The following is a 20,467-nucleotide window of genomic DNA, read 5'->3' as shown; positions in this document are numbered from 1 at the left end:
TTGTCTGATTGCCAAAAGAACTATAGGCAGGGCTTACAGCCAATTCAGCCCTGTTTGTGCACATGTCTTGGCCAAATGCTATTTCGGCATACGATTCCTTTGTTCAACGTGATCTTGAGATTAGGGATGATATGCAGAACCAAATTTATAAATCAATCCCAGGAACTACACAACTTTTCCATTAATTTTGCTGTAAAATACATGCGATCTGTGATGTGATGTGATGTGATATGATAATTCCTGAAAACCCATGGGTAGAAATATAATGGTTAACCAGCGCTTTGATGACAGACAACAAATCCTTCCTTGCACACAGATACACCTCAGGCCGTCCTGAAAAAGTATCCACCATCACCAACATATACCTCTTTATCTACACCGGTGTGATCATGTCTGTGTAGTCCATGACCACCACTTCACCCGGAGTCCTCCCTGACTCCATCGGATGCATCACCCTCTTCGTTGGACCAATGCTGAAACTCTGACAAATCATCAGGAAGGACCACTCTTCTTGGTCCCTTCACTGGGCTGAACCACAGCCCCTGATCAGCGTTCCATCACGCCCCAGTGGCACTCCAGTCTTGCTTCTCACTGTCCAGCGCATTCGCCTGTAGCTGCTGAATAACTTGTAAAGTGATTTCAGGTAACAAGTCCTCAACTTGCTTACCTCATTGAGGAGAAACCTGACAGCCTGCAGCCTCCTTGCCGCTGCATCTGCCGCCTGGTTACCCCTGGCAACCTATGTGTTCACCTTCATGTGTCCTGGGCATTCAACTACCACCACCGCTGCGCAGGGTTGACAGCCTTGTCCAACCTATGAATGAGATCCCCATATGCAACTGGATCCCCAGTCGCTGTTACAAAACCACTGCGTCTCCAAAATGCCAAATCAACAACTCACAACATACACAGAATCCAAATATCCTCACCTTTCTTTTGGTTGAGTACACCGTTTACAACATCATCAGATACTAACACATCTGAGCAAAATCATCCTGGTAGCCTCCAAACAAATACCAGAATGATTCTGTCGCAATGTACAGATCGTCGAGATACCATACCAAGAAAACACCTGTAGGTAATGAAACAGTGGAGAGCATGTCACACAAATATTGGCTGAAAATCCCACGGCTCAATTTCCACCCTTGTGGGACTCATGTAATACATGAACGCAAAGAACTTTCTACATTCTGGAGCTAATAAGATACAGAAAAACGCATTTGCCAAATCGCTCACTCTAAACCACTGAAATTTTGGACTTAACACATTCCAACATCTGTGCGAGTCAGACACTGGAACGCACAATGTTAATGTTACCTTATTAATTTCTCTGAGGTCATGTGCCATACGATAATTAACGCAGTCTGCTTTCTTTACCGGTAAAATAAGTGTGTTGCACGCCGATGAGAAAACCTCCAGCACTCCTGACTCCCATCATCCATCCAGAGTGTTAGCGATCCCCTCAGACGCCTCCTGTTTACGTGAATATTGTGGAACATTAACAAACGCGCCAGGTGTGATTTCAAACGTTACCGGTTCACAATCGACACAGTGGCCCACGTCCGCCGGTCTTTATGACCACAGCGAATCAGGCAGGGTGTCCAACAGCTCTGCTGATAATTCATGATCAGAGCGCTCTCGTCCGTGAAACCTAGTTAGAACATCTGAATCTCCTGTTTTATCCTGGATACAAAAAGTGTTTAGCGAAGGTGAAAACGGCACGTTTGGTACTTGCCCACTCTGTCAGTCTTCCGCTGCCTCACACTGCTTCACCATGGGTCCCAGCTCTCTGAGCACATGCTCGTGAACTGGTTCAAGAAAGATGTGTGGATTAGATGTTTCGGACATCATATACCACTCACCTTGTGAAGACGTCAGTTTGGTAGGTACAGCTACTCCCTGTTTCCCTACATAAATGCAGGTACTTGAGAGTTGCCATTCTTCCCCCTTTAACTGATTCAAATGCTTCTTGGTAGATCAAATCTTGATTTTGGCCATAAAACAGAGTGAGGTGGAGGGGGTCAATCGGAGGTCTTAATGAGGCCACTGGATCGTTCCAGGGCTTCCACAGCAGGAAGGTCGAGTACACACCACCTTCCCCTTCTTGCTCTTGAGTCATTGAGGCTGCAGTTCATGTGAGTCCCATCAGCATCATGTGATTTCCAGAATGTCTCTTTGGTGGGATTCGAAGGCTTGATGGTGGACAGTGTGGTTCCAGTGTCCATTAACATGTTGACAGTCTGTCCCTCCACTTTGACAGAGACTGGACTCTGCTGCTGCGGTAGATAAGGTTGTTGATTCCAGGGCGCTGGTCCTCGACCACCTCGACCTCTGGGGACTCCCCCTCCCCTAGGTCCGGGTCTGGCTGCCTCTCATTGCCACTCCTCCAAAACTTTGTTGTAACACAGGAGGGTGTGGACAGTCTCTCACCCAGTGGGTTGGATGTCCGCAGCGATGACACACTTGAGGTTGTTGCTGGTAGGCGGGTTGAGTGATGCTTCCCCTACCGCCTCCAGGGTCACCCCTCCCACGATCCATGGCTCTGCCTCTCGAATGACCGGTTCCCTGATCCATCCACATCTGTTTCTCCCCTTTAACTTTATCCTTTCCCTCTTTGTTTGTGAATCATGGCATTGCGACGGACTGGTGCGAGTCGCAGCTTCAAAAGCTGGTCCTGCTTGCCCTTGCCATTTTTTTTCAGATTCAGCGTGATGATCTGCAAAAAGTTTGAGATAATGAACATGTCTTTTAAAATATTTTGCTCAGCATCCATCAGATCCAGGCTTATACCCAATTCTGATTTAACTTCTTTTCATGATTACAATTCCAAAAACCACCTCTTTTGCATTATTTCTGGACGCACGTGCAGCAGTTTTATCGGTCCACAGAGTCAGGCACTTGTCATAGTGAGAGCTGGGGTCCGTGGCTGGCGTGTAGTCTGGCAGAGTCGGAACTGTCGGGGCACTTAAGGGAACAAGTCTCTAATCACTGTAAAAAATAAGAAGCAAAACCTCCAAAAGGAGAAGTTAACTCTACAGAATCAAGTCCAGTCATGTAAAGAATTTGGTCAAATTGTTATACTGAACTGTAACATGCACGGGTGACTCTCACCACATCGCCAACTGCAAGTAAAATGCTGTCCATATGTGTCTTTAATGCTCCAATCCACTCTTCACCACCTGCAGTCAAACTTGGCAATTTATTAGTTACCAGGGTCAGATCTTGCATCTCCCACTCATGATACTGCAATACTCCCTGATTGTTGATCATCATTGGATAGTTGGATAGCTCGTCTGCACGCTCCTGTCTGTGACCTGTTGTGGACTCCGTCACGGGGGGTGGGGCTGCTTCCTCCCCTAACACTGAAGCCACTACCATCATGTCACAAACAGCATTCTGGTCTCCTCATTCTCTTCTATCAACTCCTTCAGCTCCCTTGTTTTCAACCATGTAGCTGTTTTCACCTCATCTTTCAACTTCTTTCCTTTATCCACAACTCTTCTTTCCTTCTGCTGCAAATTCTCAGATAAATGTTTCATAGTACATTTCTGCCTCAGAAATTCCTTCTCCTTCCCTAACACCACCCACTCTTTATTTAATCTATTTCTATGTTTTTCTTTTCTCTCCTTATCCACCCCAGCCAAAACTTGTGTCTCTATCTCTGCATACAAGTCATCCATCTTTTTCTCTCGTGATTCTACTTATTACATCCGTGTAAAATACGCACATTTACCTTTTCCTCTCTCTCTCTTTTTTTTTTTTTTTTTTTTTTTTTTTTTTTTTTTTAAATCTTAAAATAAGTTCCTGACCTCACTATCGCAGACCATCAAAATAAAAGTCAAAAATAAAAAACTATATACTGGGGATCAGACCCAGATAAAACTCTATTCTCCTGGTATCCGACCAGGCATAAAACTCTGTCTTGATATCCGATCAAGTATAAAACTCTATTCTCCTGGTATCCGACCAGGCATAAAACTCTGTCTTGATATCCGATCAAGTATAAACTCTATTCTCCTGGTATCCGACCAGGCATAAAACTCTGTCTTGATATCCGATCAAGTATAAAACTCTATTCTCCTGGTATCCGACCAGGCATAAAACTCTGTCTTGATATCCGATCAAGTATAAACTCTATTCTCCTGGTATCCGACCAGGCATAAAACTCTGTCTTGATATCCGATCAAGTATAAACTCTATTCTCCTGGTATCCGACCAGGCATAAAACTCTGTCTTGATATCCGATCAAGTATAAAACTCTATTCTCCTGGTATCCGACCAGGCATAAAACTCTACGCTGTTTCAGGGGGTCCCAAAAATCCCCTATGTGTACAGCAACATTGCAAAATGAGATCGCGTCCGATCTCAAGCCAGTCTACGGCGGGACAGAACCGAGTCCAGTTCCAAACTGACTCGCGTTCATGCAAAATGAACCAAAGCCCGCTCTATGGCTGCTTTGCATTCATATGCAAAATGAACCAAACCCCGCTTTTTCGCTGATTTGCATTCACAAATAAAAAATGAACCAAACCCCGCTCTCTGGCTGATTTGCATTCACAAATAAAAAATGAACCAAACCCCGCTCTCTGGCTGATTTGCATTCACAAATAAAAAATGAACCAAACCCCGCTCTCTGGCTGATTTGCATTCACAAATAAAAAATGAACCAAACCCCGCTCTCTGGCTGATTTGCATTCACAAATAAAAAATGAACCAAACCCCGCTCTCTGGCTGATTTGCATTCACAAATAAAAAATGAACCAAACCCCGCTCTCTGGCTGATTTGCATTCACAAATAAAAAAGAACCAAACCCCACTTTTGTCTTTAACTAAAATGACTATGGACCAAACACTGTCTTCCAACCAGTCTCCAAAATAGTTCTTATCCAATATGCAGAATTCGTGATATCTCAAACAGGTTTCTGCTCACCTTTAGTCCGGTGCACCGTGGAGACCAATTGTCCAACAGAAATCAAGTCCGACTCCTCTGTCCTGTTATCCAGCCACCTCACGATCACGTCGGGGTTCACCAAATTGTAGGAATCTACACCTTTAATGTATCTTCCGCGTGTTCGTTTACTCGTGAGAATGACTACCAAAAGCCCACAACTTAAAATCAAAAAGAATTTATTCCCTGACAGAGGAGTCTAATTACCCTAACAGAGCTCTGGGTCCACAACTACGCCTGACTTAGCCTTAGCTCCAGTGGTGTAGAGTGACAAAGACTATCTGGCCCTGACCCTTTTTATATGTTTTCAGTCTGCAGTCTTCAATCTTGGGGTGCAGTCTCCACCGATTGGTCCAGGTCTCCTTATGGTCCAGGCCACTGGAGTCGCATTCCAAATCTTGTGTCGCCTCCACCACGTCTGGAAATCCCTTTAGGATGTTTATACATCTGTCCTTTATTGGCGACAATGGCGGAGCAGATGACCCAATACGTCCTTCTTTGGTATCTTGCTTCTGTCAACTCATCCGTTCTCCACCTGATTAATTGGTTTACGACGCCACAGATGGTCTCCAAAAGGTTCCTCATATCAGATGCCATTCCCTTATTCTCTGCATCTGTTGAACTCAATCCTTTTATTATTTAACAACCCATTATAAATTCTATTTAATAATATAGCTTAATTAATATATTTATTTTGTAATTTAATATTATTCCCATAAGAGACACACTTGCATTTTTGGATTCATATCAGTATCAGTGTTTGACATGGAAAAGTGGAATTGAGCAATCCATACCTCAAAGAACTCGCTTGGCGTCTACAAAAAATAAAATAAAATAAAAGAATGAATCTACTCCATTAGAGCCTTCACAATTAATTTATTGCAGCTAACTGCATTGTAATAGCTGGCACAATATTTGAATGTCCAATTTCGAGGTTGAATGTGTTCACGCAAGCTGAAACTGGGTGCAAGTTTTCTAAGGATGAGCCAACTCCTTGATGCATGAAGAGCTCTGAACAGATTCTATTCATTTCATTTCAACTCACTTTTATGAGGTGGTGCCGCAGGAATGGCACTGAAAAATACACCATGAAGGAAACGCACAGCTATTATTAGTAATATTATTATTGATATTATTTTTATTATTATGATTATTATAGTCTGTGATCAGTCAATCATACAAGAGTCCCATCCCTTGTAATTACTCTGCTATAATGCAGCCATTAATGTAAGCATAATATCGGAGTGACTCAACATGCACCTGGAGTTGTTCAAACAGAAGGGCTTGACTGTTTGCGTGCGCCCCACTCACCTCAGTTGCCCACCAAACCGTCACTCAGCCGGCTCGCAAACAGGCGGAACACGTTTCCATTCAACTTTTGTGAAGGTCTTTTATGATGAGCAACAAAGCTCAGGGGGGCTCTGCTATGAAAAGATCGTTCATTATTAATAGAATATTAGCCCACATAAAGGTGAATGAGTGAAGGATTGTGCTTCAACACTGCAGGGGCTGTAAAGAGCACGAGGTTAATTCTCTGATCCAAGGGTAGATTTGTATCGCTGTTTGTAGATAGAGAGGGTTTTTCCAGGGGACTGGATTCATATCTTTCCTCTCTGTTCCTGGGAGCGCTGCGCTTTATTGCCCGGCCTGATTAATCTTAATGAATTATGCAAATAACCTTTATCTCCAATGATTTAGCAATGTTTCTGTATTGTTTTATTAATGCACTTTTGAATTACTCTGTATAATCACGTAGCCTTTCCTCAGCCACTCGCGCTTTGTAATTCATCGCCAGCTCTTTATTAAATCCGCGGTGGTCTCGGGCGAATTGCATGCAGGAATGAGAAATTAGTCATTACTGTAATTTAATGATTTCTAACCCGAACAAGAGACAAGCCCATCGCTAACCACCGCAACCCACTGCGTCCCACCCACGCGGCGCTGGCCCCTCGGGAGCCGTATTTGCCAGAGAGCTTTTTACCTTTTTGCTTAATTCATTATGCTTTGTATGAAGATGATTCGGCCGCGGTTCGACTGCACGCGCAAGTCCCTCAAAAAAAGTCAGGCCCTTTCAGAGGTAGTTGTTGACCTGACCAAGTTTAGTGATGCTTTGCTTCGGGGGTCGAATTAAAAATATTGCGTTGACGAATTCTATCGATGAAATGAGTCAATACTAATTCGCCGAAATGTCTTAAATCAATCAGGTCGGCGATTTTAAAGGGTCGGAATGAGCCAACTGGACATTAGTTGACTTTGTTTATCCGTCGATGTGTTTCAGACCATCTCAACCATGTGAGCAACAGACAAGTTATTATAAATGGATTCATTTCATCAGTGAAAATTGTTTTAAAAAGACAATGTATAGTCAATTTTTACCTGAATTATTTGTCCAGGTTGATCATCAAGGACAGAGACACAAGTTACATCAACATTCCTACTGAGTGTTGGCTGTAGAGTTTGGATGGTGAAGGATGGAAAACCAAATAAACCTGCGACACGGACTCTCCAAGCAGTAAGACGCGAGGTCACTAGAATACCTCTCTTTGTGGAGGAAGAACTGGTACAACTAAAATCTCCCAAGGATGTTTGACCTCACAAGTGGAGTCAGACTGATTTTGATCATTTGCATCCTCCAGGTATTCATTAGCTCAAGTTTATGACCACAGGCGCGGGTGTGTGTGAAGGCTTAACATCCCTAATAGTCCCTTCCCTAAGGAGGAGTCTGGAACACCTTCAGTTGAGCAGCGATTAAACAAAAAAAAAAAAGAAGAAAAAGAAAAGGTCCAATGGTTTCGTATCAACACAGATGAGAACCGGAAGCGAAAAAATTGTAGTACAAAAGGCTTGCAGCCGGGAAAACCGCTTGCTCCTGCCACCATCGACAGAGGACGCACACCAGCACAGGAAGAAAGCTCACAACATGAAAGCCACTGAGGGCAATGCCAGGTCGACCCCTCTCGGAGAGATACATGTCTCTGTCAAAATTTCATAAAAGGCCACCTGTATGTAAGTTTGGAAATCTGATGCTTCGCATCTTAACACGTACATAAATTCCAGCACAAAGCAGTGAAAGATATAAACAAGAAAATGCAACAAAGGAATATAAAACAATTGCACATATACTTTGAAAGCAACATGGACATTTCACTGTATATAACAGCGCAACGTGTTACTTTGTTTAATGATGTGAAATATTTCAAAACACACTCATATGCACACACACAGGTCGCACCATCTTTGTGGGGTCTGCACATTGCCATACGGCTCTCCCCAGCCTCTCACTCTAAACGTAACCATCCTAAAGCATCCAAAACGTAACCAAACCGAAACCCAATTATTATGACGTTTTGAAGCCCTCATCCTCAAATTGAGGCTTCACCTTAAGCAAAGCATGAGGTCCCCACAAGAAGGATTTTTCCTCACTCGCACACACTTTTTCTGACATGGTCACACACATCTGTTCACAGCTAAACAAAGGATCAAAACACTGTCGAGTTTTCAGGGGGTTTTTGAAACAGTCAAAAGGGTCAACTGGGACGTTCTTCGCACCCAGTTGCAAGAGCGATATGGGCTTGGAATTCATAATGATTTGAATGTTTTGAAAAGAATAGAAAACCTGCATGTGTCTGTTAGATTGCCACAACAAATGCCTGTGATTAAAAAAAAATCGTTCTCTTCCGAGAATTATCTGCGTCGTTCTTGTAACCTCTGGATTACAAGTGGAGTCTTTCACATCTGGAGTTAGTCTTGCAGCCTGCTGTTGCAATCCCACTTCTGACGCCACCTGTCGCCATGAGCTGCATGGATCAGATCCTGCAGCTCACCAGTAATGCCACACACGGATGTCTGTGATAACCAGTGTTCATCTTCTTCATCCCTGATCTGCAAAGTGAGCTCAAGCCAATCCCAGCTCACATAGGTGGAGTGGATAAGCAGCTCGCTGCCGGACAAACAGACACAAACACTGAATCCAAACAAACTGTCCAATTGACCTAAAAGCATGTTTGGACAGCAGAAAACAAAAAAACAACAACTCTACAAATCAGGTTTTCAACCACATTCACTGCTGATCATCACAAACATGATGACGATCCATCTCTTCCAGGATCTCAGAAGGATTTTTTGTGAGAAAGCGACAGGATGGATGGCTCCTCTTTATCTGTGATGAGTGAATTCCAGCCGTATTAAACCGTGATAATGAGAATCCACGTCAAGAATGCTAAATTATACATCTTCCCCTCAGCTCCACTCACGTCCCTACATCAGCACTTTATATTGGATTGATTTTTGGAACAGAAAGGTTTCGAAGGGTCACATGACACATCCACGCAGTACTGCAGCGCCTGCAGGAACCACACAGTTGAGAGGCGATGCACTTCAGTAATACCCTCATATTAATGTCATGAGCTGAAGGACGTTTCTGAACCACCTATTACTGCTGGTTGGAGGAGATGGAACAAACATGACGCTTTAGTAGATCAGTGCACACAGGGTCTGAACTAAATTTTCTTCCTGGTGAGAAATACTTGTGACCAGAGCGAAGGAACCTCTGCGATGTCGCTCAGCCTGAGACAGGATGATCATGGCAGAATGCTCGTATTGTTCAACTATGATTAAATGAAAGACATCTGACCTGGGTGAAGGGAAACACATTGAAAAGTCATGTGACTTCGACTCTATGGCTAAAATATGCCCCCTGCATTAGTGTTGTCAGGTTGGTCACCATGAATGATGGATCAGTAAACCTGTCCCCGTCGGCCCTCGACGTCCATCCAGCGTCCCTCAGATTGGCTCCAAGCCCTCAGCGACCCTGCCGCCAAATGAAATGAATGCAAGAATTCAAAGGCTTTTTTTCTCGTAGTGAGCATACGAAAACCAGAAGAGCGATCCTTTAAGTTAAATTTATTGAGATAATACTGACATTTGTAATCAACCAGCCTCAGAAAACAACAAATACCATTTAAACATGTGGCAGCATGTATTTCGCCGTGTGGTTCACCTCGACTACAGTTTCTCTGGGTTGTACTGGTTTTAACATCTGATGACTTGACATCCTAATAAACTTTAAAAAGCCAAACACTTGATAGTTTTCAGTCCAAAAAAAACAAACAAAACCTTGAAGATTTCAGCTCCATAAGGCCTAAAGGAATGAAAATGCTTCTTTGTCTCACTTGATCTTCAACATAGAGATGCAACAAGAGTCCTGGCGCTCTTCTTGGTGAGAAAAAAACACAATGGTTTCACATCACATATATTTGTTTAAAGATTTTAGATTTTTTTTTTTTTCGGTCTCTGGAAATCCACAGTTCGTCAGTCTATTGGAATAAAACTATGATACAAATAGAGATTTAGTTGCGACAGAGTCCGGAGAAAGCTACTGTTGGTTGAGTTTGAAGACAAGAACTTTTTTATAATACCAAGCTCCCGGCTCCTTAATCCATACATCCACTCAGTTTCAGAAACGTCTGTGATCATTGTCTCTATTGGTCCTCAATCACACAATGTCCTGGGGTGTTGATACTCAGGAGGTCTCCATCCGAAAACGTTGTCCGAGTTCCAGATGACTATCGTGTGACCTGGAAGAGGAAGGAAAGAGAGAGGCATCAGATACTTTGCATAAAAAGTCGTCCCAAACTGCCATCGATATTTGCTGTGAGACCAGTGGATTCAGAACAAAGCTTGCCAGAAGAACACCGTGTGCAACATGTGAGCGTGCTCTATCACCACTTCCTTCTTTGAGGGAAAGTGCCCTAGAGCCTCACCAGAGGCTGTACTGTATTTGACATTCACCACATCCATGAAGCTCACTGGTGCTCTGCTTCCTTCACCTCTTGTAAAGGAAGTCCTATGAAGGTTCCCTTTCTCTGCCAACCTTCTTTCACAGAGCTCCCATCAATCATCTTCAGCTCTTCCACCCTGCCTGCACTCTATTCTTCATCTCCACAGATCAACTGGATGAGTGACACATACTGATATTATATTAAGTAATATTCTTTACTGAAAATACATAAACCAAAAACCCTGGGACAACAAATGTGGTCACAAATTCGTAGCTCTGCTTTGTGCAGGATGGTTTGACAAGCTCAATGTTTATATTTGAGGCCCATTTATGCTGCCTTTATGTATGAAATTCCACCTGTCCGTGGTACCGTCACTGATCACATGCTTCCATGTGTTCTTTTCAATGGTATTGCTCTTCAACAATATATGCACCAGAGGGAGCAGCCCAGAGTCATAAGTCAACATGGCACCTGTGGAAGAAGTATTGAAAACTCTTGCACAAAAGAAATGAAACGGAGGCAGCATTTTACGAGGCAATGGTTGGTGACAACGTTAAATATTTCCGCCATTGTTATATCTTCTTCATGTTTCAATAGAGCTACCTATAGTCTAGTAACAGCAACACTGCCCCCCACAGTTTCCTGTGGTACTGCTCCATTTGGTCCATATCCGTAAGCTTTGTGGAAATGTGTCGAAATTCAGAGGAAATGAATGCAGAGCCCAGAAAGCAGGCTACGTCCGCATCCGGAGCTGTACGCAATGTTTCTGTTATGCCAGTATGTGATCCATAAAGTTATTGTTAATCAAGCAAAAATAATGCCGCAATTGTGTTTTGACTAAAGTTTCTGCAGTTCATGAAACTTCAGATATGACTATTAGTTTTTGGTTACCAGGCCTTTCATGCTTCTTGAAAATAAGTAAAAAGAAACTCAGTTATTAATAACCTTTTATTATTGAATATCAAGAGGCATGTTTTAAGCAAAAGTTTCACATGCATTTTGCATTTTCAATATTTTTCAGGATACTATTTTAGATACAGCTAGCTTCCTGGTTAAACATCACTCCAACATGCAGAGAAAGATGACATTGGACAATTTTAGTCTCCACCGTCTATATATGGACAGAAGGTGTGTGCTGACTCCTGCAGCTGTGATCCTGATTGGTGCTGGATTTATTTTCACTCTCAATTCAATTAGCACAATGGAAAGTCACACCACCAGTCTTCAAAGAAACAATCGAAGTGAGGTTTGGGTTCCCCGCTTTTCTCTGCAGCGGGAGACACAGCCTGCTGCGCCAGGAGGCCCAATTTAATTTTCACTTCCAAGTGACAGTCCACAGGAATCCAGGGCAGGAGCGAAAATATGAAAATGATTTTTGGTCCTGCCACTGTTTCAGCAGCTGCCAGATTGTCTCAGTCTCATATTTGTCAAGCCTTTTTTTTTATCGATCAAGCTGCGACTGCTCAAGTGCCACAAAGATAATACAACAAAAGATTTCGAAAATGTGACTTTGAAAAGTAGTTTGCTGTCTCTTAAACTTGTTTTGTTGTTTTTGATCTATTATTTGTTAACGGCTAGGACTCACTTTTTTTCCCCATCAACTATTATAATTCACAAAAGAGAGAAATGAGCTGCTTAAAATGTTTAACAGTAAAAGTTCTTAAAATGTCATCTGGGTTTTCCCATAATTGCAAAAGTCATGGATTGTTGCTCGGTGGGAGTAGAACACCCTGGAAAGGTGGCCACCCCCTCACTGTTATTCACAAACATAAGATCCGAGGGGTTTGGCTTTCTCTTGTTATGTGGTGTCGCTGAGGTCATATGATGTTGTGGTTCTGAGGCAGGCGATCTTCCTTTGGGCAGTGGTCCAATTCTTGTCTCCCTCCAGAATAGAAATAGTCAGGTCTTCAGTAGTTTGAGTCTGGAAGTGGGTTGGCAGGACCGTTGTCAGTCTAATGTGGCAGGAACACAGATGGAATGAGGATGAGGATGGAATAAAGCTAGGGTTAGAAGAGGATGACACTTGGTCGTGACATCATCTCAGGATGGAAGGGAGAGAGCCGACTCTGAGGAAGTTGAAGGAAAAGTGCCCTGGTGCGGATTTTTAAGAACATAGGAGGCACTCAGAGCTGCACAGAGGGATGAACATATAGGAATCATCTTTAAGTCTGGAGACAAAATTGCAGCAGCCAGAAGGTTTGGACACATTGGTAAGGAGAGATTCAGAATGCTAGAAGTCGAGGTAACAGGAAAAAGGAGAGGAACAAGACAGCACATGAGATCCATTCATGAAGAATAGGAAGACATGAGAAGAGGTGGAACAAGGGGTGATGATGATCAAGATGGGTTAAGAACAAGGAGGCTGTAGTTTTGCTGCACAAATACGGGAAGCTTAGGATCAACAAGCCGAATCTGAACAACAGCATCGCTCTACTGCAGGATGGGCTTGTGTGTATGTTTGCTTTGAAGGCTGGAAATTCAACATATTGAAAGAAGGAATATATCTGTTCCTCAGGCAGCAAGATGAGCAGGCAAACTTCATCAAGCAGACAAAACAGTGAAGTAAAAAACGATGTAAATTGTATTTTTATTTTTCTTAAACTTTTTTTTATTTTGATTCAGAAAAAAAAAACCCTCACCATTTGGTCTTGTTTCTTATAACAATATGACTATTACAATAATAATAAGAATAAAAATAACCTAAAAAAATATGATGATGTCTGCTAAAACTATTGTCGGCACTTCCAATCTAGTTTGTTGAATCTGATGTATCATGAAGAAAAAAAATGTTTACGTAGACATGACACCAATAAAATGAATTTAATGTAAACAAATAAGTGACTGTACTACGCACAAATCAACTGCGGTTGAGTTTGAGGTCAAAACACCTTGTTTTGCTGTTCTCACATCAACTGTGAGAGCAAAACAATTCATTTTGCGTTTTTTTGTGCACAAGTCACAAGTTCTGACGGCCTATTCAGGTGTCGCTGTGTTTTCCCAAACTGAGGGACTTTGTCCGTTCATTGAGTCACAGGCAGCCCGATGTCGAAAGGGTTTTGGTTTTTATTTGCAAGCCTCGCAGGCACTACTGGAGAATCTGCATCTGAGGCAGTGACTGAGGTCCTCTGGACAGCAACCAGCAGGTTGTCAGCATGTTTGATTAATGGCAGTGACTGCATCATGAGGTGAAGCGACACCATCATTCTTTATCAACAATGCCACCGCTGGACATCACAGAAGAGAAGATTTACAACGACAGTTATGGAGCACCGCTGAATAAGTTGTTGACACATAAAATGTATTAGGAGACAAATTGACCGCCTTAAATCACCTGCCGTCATCCGTTTTTTTTTTGTTTTTTTTTTTAATACCCAAGCACTCTGGAATGTAATAATAAAACATCAAATGCAGCCAATTATACTGTTTATATTTGTGAACGTTTGCTTGCATATTGAAAGAGCCAGCAGCCTCAACTATTCTCATAGTCCACCAGGCAGCAGACACTTTTTCTGTGATATAGTTATGAGTCTGTAAATCAATTCCAAAACAGACAGGAAACCAATATAGTGCAAGTGCGAACTCTGAAACAACCAAGGAGGTTCATGGATGCAGTAACTGAGGATATGAAGAGGATCAGGCTGCTTACCATGGCAACCCCTGATGGGAAATGCTGAGGGAAGAAGAAAGTGATCAGTGTCCTCAGATCCCCCTCTACTGAACTCAGATGCAGCCCATAATAAGAGCCCTATAAATGTACCAAATTCTAATCCATTTAAAAAACACAGCAGAAGCCTTAACGTGAAATAGATTTCAATATGCTTCTTAATGATTGCAGCGTTGGCACCGAGGATTTCCGCTTATGATAAAGGAGTGGCAACTTCCTCCATGAGGCGCAGCAGTTGCATGTTGATAATCGCTATTGAATTTGTCCCCACTGTGAGCGGAAGAGACAGATAATACGGCAGAAAATCAGCCACACAGATCAGAGAGAAGGGTCTTACAACAGCCTATTTTAGGTGATTCATAGTTGAAGAAACTGCTATCTGTCTTTTACTTAGCACTGAGCCACAGTAGGTTGCCACTTAATTGGAAAATACATAATATCTACCCAAACCTTTAGTTCCACACTGTAGCCAACCTGAGACTGAGGGTATCACAGGGTCTTACAACGGGGTCCAGCTGAGAATTTGAGCTAGAGTTTGTTGCCAGGTCTGTTTGTCACCTTCATGCACAGATGCTGTTGGCTTTATTTTGTATAGTAAGGCACAGCTCCACCAATTCTCGGACCATGGTTCTCAACTGTAAACGTGGTGTTGCACAGCACAGCAGGCAGGATGGAACATGCTGCCACCAGAAAGATTGGTAGGCTGTCTTGACACAGGAGGACAGCGCACAAGAAAGAGCTGAGCTGAAAGGCAAAGGTATACATTCGCTGGTTCCCTTCCTGTACGGGCCCAAGCTATGGGTGGGGCATCAGTAAGTATCACAAAGATTGGTGCACATAGTGGGATACGAGTTGATGCAAGTTGGGAGTTGAGCTACCCACATGGATGCTTCCCAGTGGAGATACTAAGGCATTAGGAGTCTCATGTTAGAGCTGGATACGCCACAATGCATTCAGTTGAAGATGTTTCTTAGGATTCCGTGAAAACACATCAAATCTGACTTCAAACTTTCACTTTATGAGGACTGATTCTGAGGCGTCCTGACTGATAGAACCCCAGAAAATCCTTCACAGTTCTTCACAGACTGAGATGAGAATTAAAACACTGTGGAAGTTCATCAGAGTTTATCATCGAATTGTTTTGTTTTGCTGTCATGGTACATTGCAGTTGAGATGCTTACAAACAAGCCGGTGATTCCACCAAGACATGAGCTCATGTTGGGCCCCGGGCTTGTTGTAGAATCATCTTCACAGTGAGTAACATTGACAATGGATGGACAATAAAATTATGACGCTTCACACTAACATGGCTTTCTTACACAAACCACTTCTGCAACATCATGTCACGTGTGGCTGCCCAGCAGAGATGTAGGCCAAAGAGATCTTTGCACAAAACCTATTATGTAAAAAAAAAAACTGAAGCGCAGCTTTTTCAAAATATTCAATTCATAACAGGCATCGAAAAAAAGAGTTTAGCCTTTGACTGTGAAACATTTCAGGCTAGCTCTGATCCAAACCCTGGCTACACATCAACTTACTCCCAGGCCACCGCGCACTTGTCAGTAGCTTCTTCAGCAGCCACATTACAGAAAGTCTGACACAAGTGGTCAGCTAAAATATATTGAGGAGGCAATGGTGTGAAAACCTTTTTTTTTTTTACAAAAAAAGAAAGAAAAAAAATGCTTTACTTCTCTGGGGCTGGTGCTTGGGCACCACTCGGGATCTATCTGCACGTGCCTGTACAACAGAACTTGCCGTTTCTGCTGCAGGTTTTTCAGTATTTATGAGAGGTCTTGCGCATCTGAGCAACAACAATGAAAAGCATGGACTCTCTGGACGGGTCCCCTGCAGTCACTCACGCACACAAATGAAGGCAATTTACTAAAAAAAATAAAAGTAAAATTAAAGACGAGGCATACAAAAAATTAAATACAATTAAACTTTTAATAAAATAAATAAAATGAAAATTGCAATCTCTTGTGAGATGCATAAAAAAAATCACAAAGATACACTGGATTTGTTGTATTTGTGTGCTTCTGGCTCTATGAGGTCCGTCAAAGCCTGGTGAAAAGAGAAACTGGTGAACAGTAGCTGCAACGGAACCTGCTCTAAAATGAATACATGAGTGAATAAGTACCAGAGAACAAACCACTTTCCTCAGAAATGAAGGCGATGACGTTCCATTCATAACAATGACATGAAAAAAGGTAAAACGCTTTAAAAACACATTGGCCGAGTGCGAGTGAGTCCAGGTTGGCCATTACTCCCATGTTATTTGATGGGATCCAGTTTTACGGCCACATTTGGCTGACCGCTCATTTAGCAGCACTGATTTACCTCCTCTAAATACCCACACACCGCTCTAACTGAACGACTCCTCGAGCACATTCCATTTCCTCTCATTGACTTTGCGTCTCGGACTGTCCGGCGTCCTGACTCGAAGAGCAGGAGCAGAAAGATTGTCCAGAGATTTCATCCCAAATGAGGTTTGAAGAGTCTTTATTCTTTAAAAAGTGTGATCTCTGATGTAACCATCAGTCCGGTTTAACCTATGACTCAAATCATTAGATATATTCACCATTCACTGCGATTCAGATGACGCAACCTCAGACAGATCTTATTCCACCGACTCCCATTTACACCCTGCCATGGTGTTAAACGCCCAGGAAGCTCGACCTCGAAGGACTCTTCAGCACTCACTATCACCCCCTCTCTGACTAAGGGCCATGAGAACACAGCTGACTCCTAAGTGAAAATATATATATAAAAAAAAAGGTTCTGATGAGTTCTTGAGACTACCTGGACTTGGACCTGCTTCTGTTTCTGCTTTCCTGAGGCTGAGTGAGGGACCATGAATTATTAACCCGGCTAAAATAAAAAGCTCTGCTACGTCCAGGCCTCCTGTAGCCATGAATAATGAAAAAGGCAGCTCAACTACAGGCGTTTGGTGAGTCAAACACTGCTCTGTGATGGATGGCTCAGGGCTCACTGTGCCCACACACCCCCTTTACCCACCACCCATTTTATTTCCACCACACCCTGAAAGCTTAAACATACATTCAGATCACCTCTATTAATCTCTGGAAGTGCAGAAGCCACACTTCTCCTGCACTGTCTCAGCACATCCCACTCAACGATCGCTGTCCTCGGGGGACGGCTGTTTGTTGATTTTTCTCTGCCCACTATTGTCTTTGTTGGTTTGTCGCTGCCGATCTTAAACTTATAGCCACAACTCTGCTGACTCTGAAGTCAGAGCTGCACGGCTGTTTACATTTCAGCCCGTAATATTCACTCCTACCCGGAGGATCTAAATAAAACATGTACACCAAACTACAAATTGTTGTATCCAATTTAAATCAAAAAGTCATTTTCACTTATTTTGTTTCACAATCCATCCAGACAGTACAGTCTCAGCCCCTCAAATGCAACCTAATATTGGGTGTATAAACATGGGGCCAAGGACACAAACAGAAACAGAAGATCACCAGGAGGCCTCTGTGCCGCCTCCTCAGTCTCACATCAGCGCATACCAAACCTGCATGGCAGGGCAATCAGTCGTGACTATCATTTCATGAGCATCTGCGCTCTTGGCGAACACTGTTGTCACTTGTCCTGTCGCACGTCCACCGCATGAACCAGGAGCACGAGGAGACTTGACTGTGTGACTGTCTGACTGACCAACCTCTATCATGTGAGGAAAAATGAGACGAGACATAAAACACTGCTCACGTGAAGGAAACTATTACTCAATATACAAATGAATTGGGTTCATGATTCACGCAAGGTGTTAATTTCCAGTGTTGTTAAGTTATGGAGCTGCATGATCCAGAAGACGCACTAGCGGTCTTCATGCTAAAAAAATCAGAAACCAAGGCAGTTGATTCTGCACTCTGCCGAGGGTTGTGTCCCTCGCCAGAGCGTGCACTACTCCAGAGTTTCATAGAGACAAGCGATTTCTTCCAGTTAACATTGTCATCAAAGGACTTTCAGTGTAACACAGAAAGCACAACTGGTTTGATGGTAATGTGCCTGTTTAAAATGGGAGGGGAATATAAATGCAATCTAATGAAGAAGATTCTTACAGTATGAAATCTCACGGACCCCAATCCTTATTGTTGTCTTATTGTTTTGGACAACTTCCTGCTCCCGCCTTTTTCTCCTCCTCACTTCCAGGACTGGGAGTCTTCTTCCCGCCATACAGGTTTCACAGACACACACACCTGAGCCCAATCCTGTCATCATCTTCCACTCAAATTGAACGCCGGCCAGAGGACAACCGCGTCACTTTGTTGCTTTCGATCGCTCTGTGTGACTGTGCCTGCTCACCATTGTTTCTCTCCCCCAATCCTCCTCGGACTTATTTACGTGCCTTGGACACTGGTTTCTACCCTTCTGTTTGCGCTTGTTTATATTCCTAGATTGTTTTATTTTATTTATCGGACTCCCTCTGCTGTTGAGGTTTACTACTATATTTCGTCTGCGTTTGTCGTATTTTGGTTCTTTTGTTATTCCTGCCTCCTTCTAGCTTAGAAGTCAAGTGTGATCCTGTTTGTTTTGTAATTAAATTTGTTGGAACTTCTTTTGCTCATTCGCCTCCTCCCTGCTGCATTTGGGTCTCACATCTTAAACCGTCTCATGAAATAAGTGAGGCCCAAGAAAATCATATCAACACTTGGTTTTTTGTAACATTGTTCTGTAAGCACAGCTAAAACGCGGCCCCTACATACAGTATTTCTGTCCAGGTGCCAACTGAATATGTGATTTTTGTCCTGGTGAGTAATTCATATTGTATTTCCATTATCAGGTCATCAAAAGAAGTCTCCATAAAATCCACACCCACCAATTTTTGCCTAGGTGCTGGTCAAATGTCAGACATTTACTGTGTGGTTTATTGTTGCTAGTAACTTCACCTATTGTATACTACGAGGCTCTTATGGTACTATATGATGGGGTTAACTGGAATTGAATCTCTACTGGGACGTGTTTTTTTGACTAAAAGTAGATATTGGAGGATATTCTGAAGACGCAGTTACCATTTCACACAACCAATAGGATCGCTAGATACCAGTTCACATCAAATGCTGTGTGCAACCTGGTGCATGAGGAGACTTCATCGCTGTAAAACATATGAAAAACTCAATTCACATTCATTTTTCGTTTCGGTTTTTCGTCTGTCTCAGTCAAAAAGGTTCCTGACACTGAGGATGCGTGTTCTCCTTGCAACTACATTTTCCCTTCACTCTAAAACAAGGCCATGTTTCCTTAAACATTTCTGAACAGCTTTAAAATGGCTACAGACTAAGCTTGAAGCAGATCAAGAGTTGACTCAACATAATTTTGCCTAGATACAGAAACTTTTGATGTCAGCATCTGTGTGACTGCACCTCTTGAGTTCTCTGGAGCTGAATGCTTCCAAACCTGATTCTTTTTGGGGCCAGTGTTGAATCTGGCGGCCCATCCTGACCACATCGTGGCCTATGTCTCTTGACAAACAGTTTTTGAAGGAAACGCACCTTGGTTGTCTTGACTTTGTTTCCTGTACTGCAGCTCCATCCCTTGAGATCCGGCAGCACTTTACACTCCTCTCCGTCCATGCAGGGATGCATCTGGCACCACCACTTCTGGGCAACTATGGAAGCTGTGAGAAAATTGAAAGACATTCAAGCTATCACAATACAACTGGAGGCAATTAACACCACGCTGTTTGAAAGCGTAACCAGGTCCTCTCCTTTCAGTGGAAACAGCAGCGTGCGCTTCCTCCGGCTTGCCGCTCCAGCAAAGAGTGTCTTTTGATCTTTTGCTGACTGCAGAGACCCGTCAGTTCTTCCCTGGTGTGTTTTCAGGGCTGAATTACAGACCGTGGGTCAATGTCAAGGCGCTGAGTGTTGAGAGCAGGTGCGTGGAGGAGATGTTTGTATGTGGGAGGGGTAATAAAGCACAAAGCAGAGAATGGCACGTCAAGGTCTCGCTCGCCTCTCAGGAGGTCTACAGGAGAGAAACAGCTTCCCTTGACATTTGTAAAGTGAAAAGAAAACTGTCAAAACCCAAGAAGCCCTGGTCAGAGCCATTACGGTG

General features: G+C 43.0%; 1 protein-coding gene across 2 annotated transcripts in view; it reads right to left on the bottom strand.

Annotated features, from left to right (window-relative positions):
* Positions 1-9,472: 9,472 nt before the first annotated feature.
* tafa3a (TAFA chemokine like family member 3a) overlaps positions 9,473-20,467 on the bottom strand; it is a 133,899-nt gene continuing 122,904 nt past the window's right edge. Inside the window, exons 4-5 of one of the 2 annotated variants that reach the window (XM_053869292.1) lie at positions 19,906-20,030; positions 9,473-10,524 (exon numbers count right to left, since the gene is read on the bottom strand). In XM_053869292.1, the coding sequence (XP_053725267.1) occupies positions 10,513-10,524; positions 19,906-20,030 (137 nt within the window). In that variant the 3' untranslated portion in view covers positions 9,473-10,512. The remainder of the gene's footprint in view (positions 10,525-19,905; positions 20,031-20,467) is intronic. The other variant, XM_053869291.1, reaches the window with a different exon arrangement.

The sequence above is a fragment of the Synchiropus splendidus genome, chromosome 6 (assembly GCF_027744825.2).
Source record: "Synchiropus splendidus isolate RoL2022-P1 chromosome 6, RoL_Sspl_1.0, whole genome shotgun sequence".
Lineage (NCBI taxonomy): Eukaryota > Metazoa > Chordata > Actinopteri > Syngnathiformes > Callionymidae > Synchiropus > Synchiropus splendidus.
The sequence above is the reverse complement of the archived record's forward strand: the minus strand, read 5'-3'. Positions and strand labels throughout refer to the sequence as shown.